This window comes from Cygnus atratus, chromosome 13, assembly GCF_013377495.2.
Source record: "Cygnus atratus isolate AKBS03 ecotype Queensland, Australia chromosome 13, CAtr_DNAZoo_HiC_assembly, whole genome shotgun sequence".
Classification (NCBI taxonomy): Eukaryota; Metazoa; Chordata; class Aves; order Anseriformes; family Anatidae; genus Cygnus; species Cygnus atratus.
The window spans coordinates 19,228,321-19,244,672 of record NC_066374.1 but is presented as its reverse complement, the minus strand read 5'-3'; the positions used below and the strand labels follow the sequence as shown (position 1 = coordinate 19,244,672).

At 40.4% G+C, this 16,352-nt stretch overlaps 1 protein-coding gene across 1 annotated transcript; it reads left to right on the top strand.

Annotated features, from left to right (window-relative positions):
• The first annotated feature begins 3,338 nt into the window (after positions 1-3,338).
• LOC118245549 (TLR adapter interacting with SLC15A4 on the lysosome-like) lies at positions 3,339-7,057 on the top strand. Its single transcript, XM_035541844.2, has 2 exons — positions 3,339-3,479; positions 5,046-7,057. The coding sequence occupies exon 2, from the start codon at positions 5,093-5,095 to the stop codon at positions 6,011-6,013; it is 921 nt and encodes a 306-aa protein (XP_035397737.1). The 5' UTR covers positions 3,339-3,479; positions 5,046-5,092; the 3' UTR covers positions 6,014-7,057.
• The last annotated feature ends 9,295 nt before the right edge of the window (positions 7,058-16,352 follow it).

Here is a 16,352-nt window from a genome sequence, read left to right as displayed (position 1 = left end):
AGCTGTTGGATCTCTCACCTCTTGCAGCTAATAGGTTTTAATTACTTGGGACACACCTCCACAAAACAAAGTCTTTGGAGGTTTGGGGGATTTTAGGAGAGCACTGAATACACTTTAATTAAGCTGCTGCTTTCCTCTTCTTTCCCTAAGGCAGTTACAAACTGAAAGCGGACAGGGCAAATCAGCTGCACCCCATGCCTGTAAAGCTTGCCAAACAGCTTCAGGTTTTTTTTTCCCAAATGCGTAATTGATTAGCTTTATGCTGGTCACAACAGCGGTACTGTTATTTTTCATTTGTGTTGCCAGAGAGGCAACATATAGGATGCATTTTTTAAACCAAAATTACTCATTTTTACCTTTCCTGTGGTGCCCACAGATCTAGCAATTGCATTCTTTTAAGCCGTGTGTACTGAAGTGTTGTACCAGAAGATAAAGACCTTCTGTCGAGCTATAGAAGATGCACTCTCAACCCCTAAACTGTATTAGGATTTGCTCAAATCCCACGTTTCAATTCACATGCTCTGAAGGAAACCAGTGGCTTCATTCTTTCTAGAGTGGCTTGTGAGCAAGCTGCTTGCTTGCCATTTATAGGATTATTTTTCTTCTGTCTAAGCAACTAAAGTACACCCAAGAGCTAACAGTTACACTGATGGCTTTGAATATCAGTGTCTGCTGCTTGTCTGTCACACTTGCCCTTATTTTAAAAAATGGTCCACAATGAAAGGTAGAGAAAAGGGCTTCTGATGGCATTTCTCATTATTACGATTCCCATTTACTTTCCCTATATATACACTTCACTTGCATAACCAAGATAAAATCTAATTTTCTCGTCTGTTTATAAAAAGTCTTAAAATCAAACACAATTATTCATTAATGTAAAGCTCGGTAAAAATCAGTTTCAAAATTCTGTTTAGAAAACTTAACTGCGTGTGCGCATTACGTTTACCTAACTTGCTGTTTCTGGTTACAGAAATTATTGCACTGTAATAATAATAAACTTTTCCACCACCTAACGTGGGATTTTCTTCATTTCTCATTAAACATTTAAGCCACATTAAGGGGAGGAATTAGCTATGGGGGGGGGGGTGAGCACCGTGTCCCGGTGAGTACTGAGCACCCTCGGTATTCCAAGTATACAAAACACATTTATTTAGTAAGCTGCATTCGTGAAATATCAAGTGCCGGGCCCAGTCCTTTATGCAGTAATTCCTTCCCTCGCCGGTGCGTCTGTCGAGGACATCTTCAGGAACTTTGAGCCTGCGTTTCCAGTCGCTTGGTGCCAACACCTCGAAATCCTTAAAAAGAAGAGAAAAGGGGCATCGTTATGCTCGTGCCGCGACCTGCACGGCGATCCCCGCTGGCGGAGCGCCGCCGGCCGGCGCCCACCCCGCGGCGCCGTTCAACATCTGCGGCGGCAGCGCCCGCGGGTCGCCGCCTTCTCCTGCACCTCCCGCAGCGGGCCCCCGTCCGCCGCCACGTCGAGCAGCTCCGTACCGCAGCCCGCTCACGGCCAGGATCCGCCTCACGGCCGCCTGCCGCTGCCTCACCGGCGGGGCGACAGCGCGGGCCGTGACGGGGCCGTGACGGGACCCGGCCGTGACAGGGCCGCGCCCCGCCCGTACCTGCCTGGAGGCGGTGACGCTGCTGTAACAGCCCCGGATGGAGCCCATGGCCCCGCCGCCGCCGCCCCCTGCCGTCGCCGCGGCCAACCAACCGCCAATCAGCGGGCGAGGCGAGCCCGCCCCGCCCTTCCCATTGGGCGCGCCTCTTGGCGATCAGCGCTGAGGCCCGCCCCCTCCCAATGGAGGCGCGGGGGGACCGGGGCTGGGGAAAATGGCGGCCGCCCTCCTTCCCTTCCCTTCCCTTCCCTTCCCTTCCCTTCCCTTCTTCCCTCTTGAACACTTGAAGAAGTGTCGGTTGTTAAAACAAAATACATTTCAATGGAAAACAAAAGACTTCCCACCTGCACTTGGGAAAAATTAGCTTCTTCATATTTGTGTGTACATAAAAGGCATAGTTGGAGCTGAAATAAAGGACTTTGTTTACATGTTGTGATTCTTATTGTTCGTGTAATATGATAATGTAATATAATTGTGTATGATAATGTACAATGCTGTAGTATTTATTTTTCTATATGTGAATGATGTAGTTAAATTTCTTTGTCCTTTATACATTTTAATTTAAGTTTAACTTCAGGGTTTTAGACACTGTTCTCTTATTGACACTGCTTCTTTTAACTGCAACCTGTATCCAACTTCTGAAATAAATTTAATTCCGTCTCCTGCTGATTTCATGTCTGTAAATACAAGGATTTTTTATTTTTTCTAAAAAGATCTTAGCAATAAAGATAGTCGTTTTCTCAGGTATCGATGCATCTGACACCCGAGTAGAACTGATATGAAAGGTGACTTATTTTTAATAACACAACTAATTTGCCTAACTTGATTTCTTTCTCTCCATCTCTCCGTTACTTTGCTGTTTTGTTGAAGCTGCTACAGAAAAAAACGTGACTGCAGCTGGCACTAATTACAAGCTCGGTGAAGGAGGCGAGGTTTAAACTACGTGGAATTTGAAGCAGCCAGTTTCCTGTGAGGCCTGATCCCCTCCAAGGCGGGGGGCAGGAACGCTCTGTTGAAGTCACAGCCAGGTCTACCATGCAAAAATTAGTCATGTAGGATGATTTAAAAAAAAAAAAAAAAAGAAAAGTCATTTTAAACAGCCTTTAAATATGAAACAAGTTTTACATAAATTCACTGGGAATAAAAATGGTTTGCATTCTGCTCCCATAAAAACAAAAGACTTCTGAAATGGAGGTGAAAATGAGGGAAGAGGAATAATTTTAGAGAGACTCCACTGGACACAGAGGGTTATAGTTACTACAAACCGTACATTAATTCATTTCTAAGGCACATCCTTATTTTTCTGCCAAAACTTGTTGAATGATGGGTTGCAATCAATATGTTGCTATAATGTTATCTTTACACTCTAGATTTATTTTACATTTGGGTCTCACTCCTATCACTACGCTAGCAGTACTTATTTAAGAGCTTTTGTCTAAATAACTAAACTTGCATAGATGGAATTGTTTCTTGGAATCCAGTTTCAGTTTTTGAACAGCCTGATGAAGCACAGACACCCTGATTGTTTAATAATCTTTGCTGATTTTTAAACATTGTGTTTTGGCAGCTACCAGCTCATCAGCATTGCACCGCAGTCAGAAACATCTCAATTCATTTTTTAACATACTCCTTTAGATTTTCTGTCACTGTGTACTCAAAAACTGCACACTTTTTCCAGTGGGATCACTTCTGTTTTAAAAGGACAACAAAATGGGGAACTGAATCATGTGTGCTTCCGTTATTGCCCACACAGTCAGCAGTGAAGAAAGAGTATGTGAGAGTCTATTCTCTTACAGCAGCCGAAGTAGGAGACTTCGGGGCTATGTGATTATCTACCTTTCTTACCCTACTGAAGAATTGGTAAGTCCGGCTTTTTGTCCTTTTATTTTTTTATACCCCACCCCCTTTTTGTGCCAGAACGGTGGCACTATTTACTTTATTTAAAAGAGAATGCAATTCTGCTGCAATTACCGTATTTTAGCTTTTATATTAGCACTGTGAGCATTTTCAAAGCAATATAGCAAAATTTTCAAGCATGTAAGGATCTGGGTACCTGCAGCCTGTTTTTCAGAAGTAAATGAGGCATGCAGTATTCCAAATACCGTTGACATTCAGCAAGATTTAGACTGCAAAGTACCCTTATTTCTTTTGAAAACGGCACTTAGTTTCCTAAGTCCCAGAAGTGCTGAAGAAAATGTTGCCCTGCTTTTTGCATATGTAAATGATTCGGTAGATAAAGTAAACAGTTATGCTAATGTAACCAGGAGAAGGCAGGGTGTACTGCCTTTCTTGCCTGCATTGGTCTGACTTGCAAGCATTTCAAAATTCCAGTGTTACATTCAACTTCTGGGAAGGAGCAGTGCAATTTAAGCTAAAAAACAGCCCCGAAAAAGGAAAAAACAAGTGCTTGTACTGTCACAATGCATAAATTTACAGAGGGAGTAGAAAACTTCCATCTATCAAGTAACTGAAGTTTTAGAATAGCTCTCTGGAAGGAGTACTGGGATTAAAAACAAACAAACAAAAAAAGACCTAACCTATCAAGTTCCACTGCAGAACAAATAAGTTAGAGTATCGTTTGGCTGCTGATAGTTAGCAGCAAATGAGCGGAGTTGCGGAGGATCTTTCTGGTTATATATCAAATATCATGTTAAATTTGCAGAGGTTTCATTTGGGTGGAGAGCTATCTGGTGACTTGTGTGGCATCACTACTGGTGTAAAGTGGCAGCACTGTGAGAAGTAGTGAGCCTTAATTGCCCATGATATCAGTCGAGGTTTTGGTGTATTTCTTGAAAGCGTAGGAAAGGGCATGCCAGAAGGTCTTGTTCTTCAGGAGTTTTAGTATGCGCTCTCCAGTCAAACTGCCTCATCCCTTGCCTGCCTTCACTATTTCAAAACATGAGAGTGCCAGAGACGTGTGAAGGTGCTTGAAATATGCAGAAATTAAAAAGATATTTGAAGGACAAAGGTATTTTCTTGTGTTCATCTTTCCCATTTTTCCACAACAGGAGTGGTTATGATCTTTCCCTCAGTGAATTTAGGTCAGTCTCAGCTCTAAATGGAAATCAAGTGAAATCACTTTGCTTTTTTTTTTTTTTAAATCCTTACCCAGTAGCAGCTCACGAGTATGCACCACCGTAACTAGCCACAATGCAGAAGAGATACCTAGGCACGGAAATGTGATATTAGAGATGAAGAATCCTGTCAATGCCCCCTTCGTATCTTCAGGATGAGTTTGTTGACCTGAGTATAGAGATTAAATTCATAGAAAAGCACAGAGTTTGCTTTTTACTAAAAACAAATATTCTGGAGAAAAAGCAAAATCACAGACTGTCTTTATGAAATATGCACTGTTCATTTTTTATTGTTATACCTCTTTTTCCAAGCAAGCTTGAGGTCTTTTGCTCATCTTTCTTTCCCTCACAGGACTCCATGGAACTCTGGTGATTAGACTGCAACTCACACTTGTCATCATGCTGGCAGAAGGCATCTTAACTAGTCTCGTCTATAAAGAAAGCTGTCATCAAGATAAGCCTCACAAGTCTCATGCAGCAAAAAAGGATGAAGAGGGAAACTGGAGAGAGAAACTTGTAGACAACCCCAAAATTACAGGACTTGCTGATGGATGTGAGAAGCCTGATAGGATCTCTGCTAAAAGCGACATGGAATGCAAGAGAGTTCCTCAGCAGAGACCCATACTAGGGTTTCCTGCAAGAAATCAGAAGACACTTGTTAAAGGAACCGTATCACCAGCTTTACACATCCCCAGAAGAGAACAATATAATGAACAGATGGATTTGTATAGATCCTGGTCATGCAACAGCATATATCAAAACTATCCTGACTTACATATTGGGGGAAACCATGTGGGGGACCATACGTGTGATTCAGGATGTGTTTTGGACCACGTGTGTGATGAACTTCCTGATGGCCCTGTTATACTGTCCATAGACATTCCTCTTGGTGAGTCTCCTCCGTGTGAGTGCCCTGACAAGTCAGGCAGTAAGTCCCTGCCTGGAGACGAAGCTGGAGAAAGGAGCATGATGCTCTGCGAGGAGCCTCTTTCAAACTCCATGCTCAACGACTACATGGAAACAAAAGCGGCAGAGTTCTATAAACTGTTTTTTGAAGAAAACTTGACCAGGTGTGGCTCTGTAAGAAACCTCCTCACTTGCAGTTTGATAAGGAACAACCTGAATCAGATCAGCGTTCAGATATCCCAGGAGCAGAATATAGAAGCATCGAAAGCCAGAGAAGTGCTCTTACAGTCTTTAGCTTTGTTTAGTTTGCGCAATACTACCAATAGAAGTAGCTCTGAGTTCAGTACTCCAAACTTACAAATCTCAAACCCAGCATGTGTGAAAAAGACCTGCAGGACGCAGTTTACATCATGACTGAACTGCTCAGCTGAAGAGGTGAATACAGTTCAGATATGAATATTTCACTCTGAGGATTAAATTGGGAAAGGAAAACATTTAGATGCCACAGACTTTTTCAAAGAACCATTTTAATGATTAAATCATACTTTGTCTATGGCGCTCATTAGCACAGGAAGTAAATGCCACTGTTTTCTTTTTTCCAATGCAGAATTTGAAATGAATTAATCTCTAAAATGCTATGTGACCCTGTTTTTAAAATGTATACATTCTCCTTCTAAGACTCTGGCTGTATGAGCAATTGTACTCATGTTTCATTGGATCTACTACTGCAAGAATAATCAATCAAGGCAGAATTTCTGGTAAAACTTTGATCTAAGAGACAGATCCACCCACCCAGTAAATCAAATGGTCTTTGTTGGACTTCGGATTAGGCTATATAGTTGAAGCCTACATTTTGGACATTCAAGTTCAAATTTTGCTTCTGCAAAGCTTGATCACAGTGGCTAAGAAAATATTTATTTGGTCTGAAAAATCTCATTAGCTGATGGAGAATTTCAGGACTCTGAATTATTTTGTATATAGTATCAAGCACAGGAAGTGTATCAACATGAAACATCAGTCAAGACACATTTTTATTGCATGTATATGTTTATACTGTGTAGGTAGAGTATGTTACAATGAAAATCTAAGTGAAATAGTTGATCACAAATGTAAAAATATTTTCTATAAAAATGTTTTCCTTTTAAATATAGCCTTACCTCTATGATGAAATCCACTTAGCTTTCCACCACTGTATTATATGTTCAATTTGCATTTTCAGTAGGCAGACTCTGGCTTTATTTCCTTGAAAATGAAGCTCTTGCAGCCTCAGCAAGCTCAGACTATTGCAGCATTCCTGAAATAATAGTGCAAGCTTTCTTCGTCTTCATTTGGAAATTTAAATGCAGATTTTGATACAGAAATTTCACTACTTGACTTTCAAACCTATTTTCTTCCTTTTTTATTACTTCTTGTCACTAAGTATGTCGACTGGAAATTAATCACTGTGTCACCGTTATAAAATGATAAATGAATTAGGCTATTAACTTGTCTGTGGAAATTTTCTTTTAATAAGGGAACCTCTTTACGTGCACAATGACTAAGTATGATTTTACACGTCTGCAGTTCTGGGTCTGCAATCCTGAAATCGAATTCCAAAATGCACCAACAAACTACACTTATACAATTGTAAGCTTCGAAAATGCACGCTGACATGCTAGTTAAGTCACTTTACCCAGATCCTGATGCCACTCAGTGGACAGGTATGGGATGAGTTATAAAGCAGAGCTTCTCAGTGAAGCTTACTATCAAACCGTGGATGTAAACCAAAACCTTCTCTGTCTTTGAGGCACACCTCTTAAACTCTGATGCGTAATATGCATTTTTTAAATCTTTGTCAACCCTCTGAGAGAACGCGAAGGATCTATGATCTCTAGGTAATAATACATCAAATGCAAACATATTTATGCTTGTAAATCAAGGCCCTTGACATCTGATCAGCCCTTTGAAGACATAAAAGTTGTTTTTTAATCCAGCATCTTCAGTTGTTGGGCTTCTTTAAAATCATCATCAAGTGCTGGAATTTATAACAAAAGTATCAGTAGGCTTGAAAGAATGCCTCAGAACATTGAGAAGATCTGAATTCACAAGGGATTCACCTTAAAGCTCTTAATTCAAGTAATTTGGCTCAATTGGTTGCATTTACTGTAATAGAAACTGCGTGACGGGGCTTAGAGTTAAAATTGTACCTGTTTTGGCCTATACAAAGAAGGACATTTGCAGGGAAAAAAAAATAATCGTACTGGACTCTTAATAAGCTCTACCTAAATAAAGACTGCACTTTCATGGCACGGGGCTTCTTTTGTAGGAGGAAGATGCAAATGCCACTCTGTGCAGTCATTGTATATGATGTCAAACAGTCTGCTAAATATAGCAGGCTGTGTTATGGAAAGGGAACTGCAAAACTTTCATGTGTCTCAAGATTTTAACCCTTTCTGATGCCTTTCAGTCTCTTTCAGGATTGGTGGAACTTAACTGAAGTGTATGCCTTGGTGAATTTATGTATGTAATATCTAATACACATTCAAATGGAAACACGTGGATTTAATGTGGTTTGTGCATTCAAATTTAAGACCAAACCTCAAAGCTCCAAAATGAAACATGTGACCTTCAGCAGTCACGGCTCCTCAACCTGTGTCTGAATAAGACTAAGCATCAAGCCCGCCCAGGACCTGAGTGGCACGAGTACCCCTAGTTTTAAGGTGTTTCAAGCTTGGAATTACAGGAAAATTGACATTTTTCTTCTCTTGAATTGCCTGCAAAGCTGGACATTCATTTCATTTGAAAATCCCACTCCTTCTCCTTGTTTCTCATCTCGAATGCCTAACTTTCAGTCTTTTATGTCATTTTTGCAGGTAGTCTTCGATGTGAGGTAGACTTTTCCACAACAGTGTTGTTGTGAAGACGTAAGTGACCATTCCTTGCCTGATCAAAAATTCTCATTGACCTTAGTCAATGCAAGAAGTATAACTAATACTGAAACTAGTTCGTGTTTTCTTGTACGATGATAGGAAAGGATGCTCTGCTTTTATTGTGCACCACACTAATTCTATGTGTCTCATTAATCACCTTCTCAGCACTCAGGATCAAGTCCTTTGGAAGAGGCCAAATGTCTTCATTAAATTCTAAAGGAGTCCAGAACGGGCAGCACCCTAACTTGTTCCTCAGGAGAGGTGCAGGGAATAAGTTATCTGAAGGTGAGAGGAAAAATATTCACAAGGGCATCAGTAACCAAAGGGTTTGCAATTAACCGTAGAAAAAACGTGCTCTGTGGCATTTGTGCTGCCTTGGCCTAGCCTTTTATTTCCCCTGGGACGCATTTATAGTTCAAGCCAACGTCTTGAAAGAAGTTAATTGCACAAGGTTTTTACTCAGGAAATTTGGAAGTCAAGAGTTTAAAGCCAAGGTCCAGATTCTGGTGGTTTTTTTTTTTTTTCTGTCCTTCTTCCCAGCCTTAGAGAGACAAGTTAGAGGAAATGTGTACTTCTCTCCTGCCAGCCCCAGAATCATAACCCCAGATCCTAAAGTCAGGTCGGCTGCAGATTGATCGCCGAGGTTAATGGAAGCAGCAGGAGCTGCCGAGTGTTGGGAATGCTACGGTGGGAGACACCTTTATGGACCCGCTTCTCCCATCACCACAAAGAGATGGAAGAGAACATGGAAATGAATATTCTGTATTTGGCAGAATCCAAGATTGCCATGAAGCTGTGTCAGTCCCGTACCTTTTCAGGACTGTTTTCAGAACCCTTTCTTGAGTTGTTTTTCAATTTTAGCTATAATGTAAATGTTACAATGAAAAGAAAACACAACACAACAAGCAATGTTATGAGAAAAGCTCGTTATCTGTAGCCTTTACTATCGTTATAGCCTTTATTATAACCTGATGGGGGCGAGGAGCCTGTTATATAATTCATGGCAGCAGCTACGCTGAAGCTGGCCCCACTGTGGATGTGGAGGAATAAAGGGTATGTGTAGCATACATGACTTTATAACATATATGCTTTGGGGTTTTGTTTTTCTAATAGAAAAATATAAGATGGCTTGTTTTTTAAGACTCAAATAAATGCACAGTTTAGAGGAGGGAAAGGGAAAATGCATTTTCAGCTACTTTTTGTTAGCGTAATAACGCATTTTAGCATTACAAGTAAAGTCGTAGATAAATGCACATTGTTAATGTATAGTACCAGGGACTGTATTTTGTTATTGATGTAATGCAATTTTGCGCATGAAAAAGTATTCTCTATGTAGTTTTTGTTACTTGGATTTAGAAATTTAAATAGCTTCTTAAAATTCACTTCTCATTATAGGAAGAAAGATATCTGTGGTGTTGCTGCAGAATACATTTAGGAGCAAAGTCTGGTAATTTCTAGAAGAATGAGACAAATACAGATTTATTCACTTAGGTACCATATTTAGTTCCATTTTATTTTCATTGATACGTTTCAATTCATGACATGCTTTGATTTATTTTTTAGTTTTTAAATGTTTGAAAGATATCGAATCGCATTCTGGATTTAATTGAGGAAAACTCCATCAGCTGCACTGGAGCTGTGCCTGTTTTCACTAGCAGGAAAAATGACTCAGTGAACTCAAATTACACAGGAAAATCACTTAAAAGGTGTGCTTTCCCAGATTGGTGAAGGACAGCAGATGTATTTTATTACAAATGAAAGCAGTGCCATGCTTTAGAGGTCACACATATGGGGCCAAATTCTGGCTGGCAGTTCTGTTTCTGCACACGCCAGAAAACCTGAAATCGAAGGCGAAATACTGGCAGGGATTTTTCTGCTCTTATTTCCAGTTCTCATTCTGCATTCCCCCAGGGAAACAGTCATCAAGTCCCGGGACCAGGACCCCAAAGAAAGCTGTGTTCCTTGAGTTAATCCTACCCGATTACCTGAGACATACAGCTAGCGTGTTATTCCCCAGCCTGTTCTCTGCTGCCCGTGGTGGGAAATGAGCTCCTACAGAAGGAAGATTGTTTCCCAGAAGAGAGGATGCCCAGATGAGCAGAGTAACGGTTTGCATCAGTTGATGTTCTTATATTCTGCAGAATAACATCTGGAAAGATGGTAATCCAGCTTTCTCACCACTAGCTTACACATTAAATTGCAATTCTGATCTATTTTGCACAGTGCTCTCATTTTATATATAGGTTTCCAAAATTTAGATATTTGATTGTAATTGATCTCATTTACTTTTTCTTTACCAAAAGAACCTCGTCACCTAATTCCTGCCTGTCTCCTTTGAGTTAATTTATTTGTGATAACCCCATCAATCTACTGGGTATATAAATCAACTGTGTAGCTCAGCAGCTGCTTGATAAATGAGTGCCCAGCTGCTGACACACTCTGCCTCTGCCACATACAGGGTCCTGGCTGCCAGCAGGCTTTGAAGTGGCAAAAAAAAAAGTGTTTAGTATTGACCTATGAATCCTAAAGGGTTGAAGACCATTCTCCTTGATACTCTCCCAGCATCACAGTGTCCTGTAAGGACGGCAGATATCACCCCTGTGATAAAAAAGCGAGGGTCTCTGCCCTTCACCTGCTGTTTTCCTTCCTGGGGCAGGCTCTCCTCCTTTCCCCTGGTTCAGCCTCGCTGTGCTGCTGAGCATTTCTTTGCAAGGAAGGGGATCTCTCACAACATAAGCCTCGTGCAAAAACCCCAGCAACAAGACTGGGGGAATACCTGATGCTGTTGGGGCAAGGCAAGGGTGGATTTTTTGATGTGCCGCTCTGAGCTCTGCAGAGCTCTGTGTGCTCCGGCAGTCAGCAGTGCTGGCAAGGTACCAAAGCTGGCTGATGTGCTTTTTTTTTTGTGCAGTTGAACTACACACAGAGAGGGCTGCTGGTTTTAATTTCTCTCTGCTGTTTGCAGGGGCCTGGAAATACTAGCTTTGCTGTGAATATAAGGTTTTATTCGCTGAAGCTGAATTTTTTTACTTTATTTTTTTAATAGAAAACTGGTTGTATTGGTTATATTGATGATGTTATATATGCAAATATATTTGGTGTCAGAGGATAAGTGACTCCATGCTTTGGAAATACACCCGTGCAATCTTGCTGGTGCGTAAGCTCTGACTTCTTTTTAGGGGCCCTTGGTGGTCCTCAAAAAATTTCTTGTTTTGTGCAATAATGTAATTTCTTAATATGCTGTGCTACTATTTTTTCCTCATTCCTCATCCGTACTGACAACACACTTCTGCTTTTCATCATCAAATTTCTAATGCATGCTGTGATGCTGACCAGTTTATTTAATGGCTGTGCCTATTGCTTAAACCTATAAAATTGATGTTTCAGTTGTTATTTACTACAAAAATTAACAGAGCTCTGGGCAGGCAGGCTGAGAGTATCAGAGGAAAGGTTTTATGTAATTATGTACTCATTATTGTTAAATTTTGTCAGATCAAGAGCGTCCCTGTGGGTAAGCACATGATGCCATGTTCCCAAATTGACTATTGATGAAGATACTAAGGTACTACTACATAGATAATATACTTTTTTTTTTTTTTTAATGTTTCTTTATTTGGCTTGCATGCATAAAGTTATAGAAAAGTAACCAGTTACTGCTCGTCTGGCGAGCAGTAAGGGAGACACAGGACTGGCAAATGGTTGCCTGACAATCTGCTGAGTCTTGGTAAGAGGAGTGTGTTCGCGGGCTTCTCGGGCAGATGCTCTCTGTTTTGTTGTGTGCTTTGCTCACTGTCATTCTTTGTTGGAATTGTTCATTTATCCTGAAGTAACTTTTCTTTATGCAAAGACGCTGGATTCTGTCTCGTGTGGGAAGAGAAAACCTAGACTTGCCCAACTCGCACCCTTTTTGTGCATGTGAGCTGCATACTACTGCTTTGTTTCAAATGAATAAAATTTGTGAACTTAATGGAACCATGAACAGAACTGCAAACTAACTTCCAAAAAAATCTTGGCCTCAAGTTTTAAATGAACAGATTTTGTTCGTTCTTATTCCTCTTTCCTGTTAGTTGAATTAAAGAAAAATAGCTCTTCTTGGAACAGAAAGGGAAAGCTGTAATGTTACATACGCAAAAGCTGTGCAAGTTGGGCAGGAAAATAATATCCCCGAATATTTGCACTGGTTGTGCTTGCTCAGAAAGGAAGCTGACACAACACCATTTCCCTTTTCTAACCGTTCTCCACTCACACTCAGCTATTAAACATAGTACAGGTCATCGATCACAGGCGACACCACTGCACTGAAACAGCCTTCAAACAGGTTTACTGAATGGTTTTGTATAACAAATACATCCTAGGAAGTATCCATTTGCTGATGTTTATTCCCCCAAAGAAGCTACAGGCTGCGTCATTACGTGACATTTACCGTCCTTAGTTTTAATGCACCTCACACCGTGGCTTGCTGCTGTAATCACTTGCACTGACTTCCAGAGTTCGTTTTCCTCTTTGGGTCTGTATTTTGTGATTACCAAACTGTCATGGCCATGAACCACGACAACAGTGATTTTCAGTGTTGGGTTTGTCCAGTCTTGTGTATTTTCCTACCCAATGACAAAGATTACAATGGTATTAAAGCAGCAGTTATTTTCTGCTCTTCAGGTTGTCTTGCAAACATATCAAAGAAAATAAATTACCAGGTGAAATCACAGCTAGCTTTTGACTGGTTCAAGCAGACTTTTACCAAACAGTCTCCAGTCTTACTAGATGTCAACTGGAGATTTTTTTTGCACAAGTTTAAGAATTTCACTCCAATTTGGTCATGTAAAAAGTAACGAGCAATAAAAGAATTATTTAATGGGAGAAACATCATACTGTCTCTTGGAAATGAATCTCATCTGCAATTGTGTGAATTCTGGATGTGTCTCAGGGAATTAAAACTTTGTAACTTAAATGAAAAAAATTGTTTTTAGGTAACTGGAAAGGATAAGTATTATTTATTTTATTGAGGCCACAGGCTCAATAAAGTTACAAACTTCTCCAGTTATAATGATGAAGAAAGATATTAAAGGCTATTTGGTTTACAACTCATTTAAGCAATTTCTCAAAATGCTTGAGCTGTTATTGACAGAAGTGGAATCCAAACAGAAGTCAGTACCAAAACGATTAACGTGTACTTGGCATGTAATTGCCCTGCAGGAATTGTTTCAGGCCACGTTAATTAGTCAGTAGCTAAATGTGAGGCCACCTCGCAGTCAGCCTGAGCACCGCTGCTGTGGGGAAAAGCAGCAGGGGCTGGGCAAGGACATTACATCCAAGTAGGTAAGTCCTTCTCCTTTGGATCTTCCTAATATTCATGTGGGAGCGATTATTTGTTGGACTCTCTCCTTTTAGGCAAGGTAAAACCCTCAGTGATAAATCTGCGTTCCTCAAGTCGGTTAAATGTTAAGGAATAAGCAACAAGTTTTACCTCTGGCATTGTGTATGCACACTGCAGCTTCCTGATCACGAGGGAGATCAGATAAAGATCTTCGTTCTTTCAATTTATTCTTCTTTACGTTGAGCAAACAAAGTATTTATTAGAAATGAGTAGTTTTGTTCAAATTCTCTTTAAAACCAGTTCTTTGAATGAAGTCACTTGTTAAGTGTGTGCTCTTCCTTGAGTGCCGTGCGATACAGCAGCACAACTCATCTCGATCCCTGCAACACAGTTAGCTTCCCAATATCTTCGTGGCCTGTTATACACTGAGGGAAAAAACAAAACAAAAAAAACAAACCACATGTTATGACTTTACATTTTAAGGGGTTTTATGCTTCTGCTTCTCAGAAAAGCTGCGTGATCCTTCCCAGCAAGGGAAGTGTGTTGAGGGGTTTGGTCTTAATTTCAGTTTTGATTAAATCCTGTTAAACTGCTTGTCTGCTGTATGTATTTTCTGTGTTTGCTTGCGGGCTTGCATATGTATGAAAATATGTACCCTTCCATCCCTGCTTCTTCAGGAAGAAGATCAGTATTTTATGCATACTCTTCACTGCACATATTAAAATGCAATGGAAAATGCAGGCAATGAGGAGGAGAAGCTTATTCTTTTTTAAAAAAAAGATGACCTTGTGAAAATATGAGCAATTTCCATTCTGATGGTGGAAAAGATTTTGCACATTGATAAATTGGAACGACTTTCTTCAAACTTTGGACAGCGCATGTAAGCAAATGGCCGTTCTTCTGACATCTGTGGGAAAAGCAGTGTTTGTGTATCAGGGTCAATACCAGTAAGACTTCTGTAACGTATCGAATATGTTATCTTTACACCATGAGCTGATCAGATGGAGTGTACAGGTAACTTCTTAGGAGCTTTACTGTGTGTTTACCACAGCTTTAGTAGGAGACCTCCTCCGCTGGCCAGGCACCGTTCCTGCAGGAGTGGGGCTACGTGAGGTCAGCAAACACCACGAGTACTTATTAGTAAAATCTTTCTTCTTGCCACAGATCACAGGACTGCAGGCTGAACTGCTGTGGCCGTGGGTAGCCTTGTGCCGCTTTTTGTGCTCCCGTGGGATGCTGCAGGAGCTCCGTGCCAGCAGCCTCCATGGAGAGGGAAGCACGCAAAGGGAAGGAGTGCGTGTAAGCTCTCTTTGCAACCAGACCTCACTCACACAATTAAGAAAATTGCTTTGGAGGGAGAAAAAGCCCGGCTGTGTGTAGGGTAGCTTGCTATATGCTATCGAAATAGTTATTTCATGGAAGGAAAAAAAAAAGTCAGTCTTTGGTTTTGGGAAATGGGACTTCGCTGTGGAAAAGTGAGAATGGTGCTCGCTACAGAGACTACAAAAGAGTAATAACCGAGAGCTTTTGAAAGCAGAAATAATTCTACCAGGATTACCTGAATTGCACCGAAGACTGGAAATTAGTGGAACTCCCGACGGTGGGAAGTTCTGCAATACCCTTCACACGCAGCAGTGAGGGGAAGCCGTCCAGTGAGTTCTGAGCCTGGCAAATTACTTAAGAAGATTACATTATGTGATCTGCTGTGCTGGGTGTTTCTGGGAGGCCCCAGTCCAACATAGGATTTTCCTGTGTTATTAACTATAAGCTATGGAACCTTGAGTACTCACAGTTAAGTAAATGCTTAAATGATTTCCTCATTTGAGACCCAAATAATATGGAAAGTCTTTGCAGTACTGTAGCTGAAAGGTACATTACAAATTACTTTTCTTCCCCCCATCCCTGTAGGGTATGAGCATACTCAAAGTTCTCTTTTATAAATTTCAGTGGTAGATAATAAGAATTTCAGGAAGTGATGGAAATTGAGATTTAATTTACTGCATTTCTTTCATTAAATGATTCTTTCATATAAAAAAAAAAAGCCATAAATTAGAGTGTACTTAGAAGTAATTACAAGTCAGGAAGCTAAAAAAAAAAAAGTAAATAAAGAAAAATAAATTTGTTGTCACTGATTAAGGAGTATAATAGCAACAGTTAAAAGATTTAATCTAACGTAGTATTTTCATTACAGGATCCTGAGTTCTGATTGCTGTTACCATACTACACAGTAAGTTGTTCTTCCCATAATCCCATCCATTTCAACAGGAGAAAGGTGCCCGTCAATAAATTTATGGGGATCCGAATCTAGCCCTGAAACCTAAAAATGGGGGAAAGCACAGTACATTAGGAAAAAATGAAAGCATGTCAATAAGTGTATGATTAAATTGTATTCACATTAAAAAGTGGTTCAATAATATCAATAGCCATTACAAGAGGAACAACAAGGACTGTGTTATCAGCGCTTTGGAAAAATGTTTTGTTGTTTGCTTTTGGTTTATTCGTAACATACCTAATGAAAAGTGATATATAT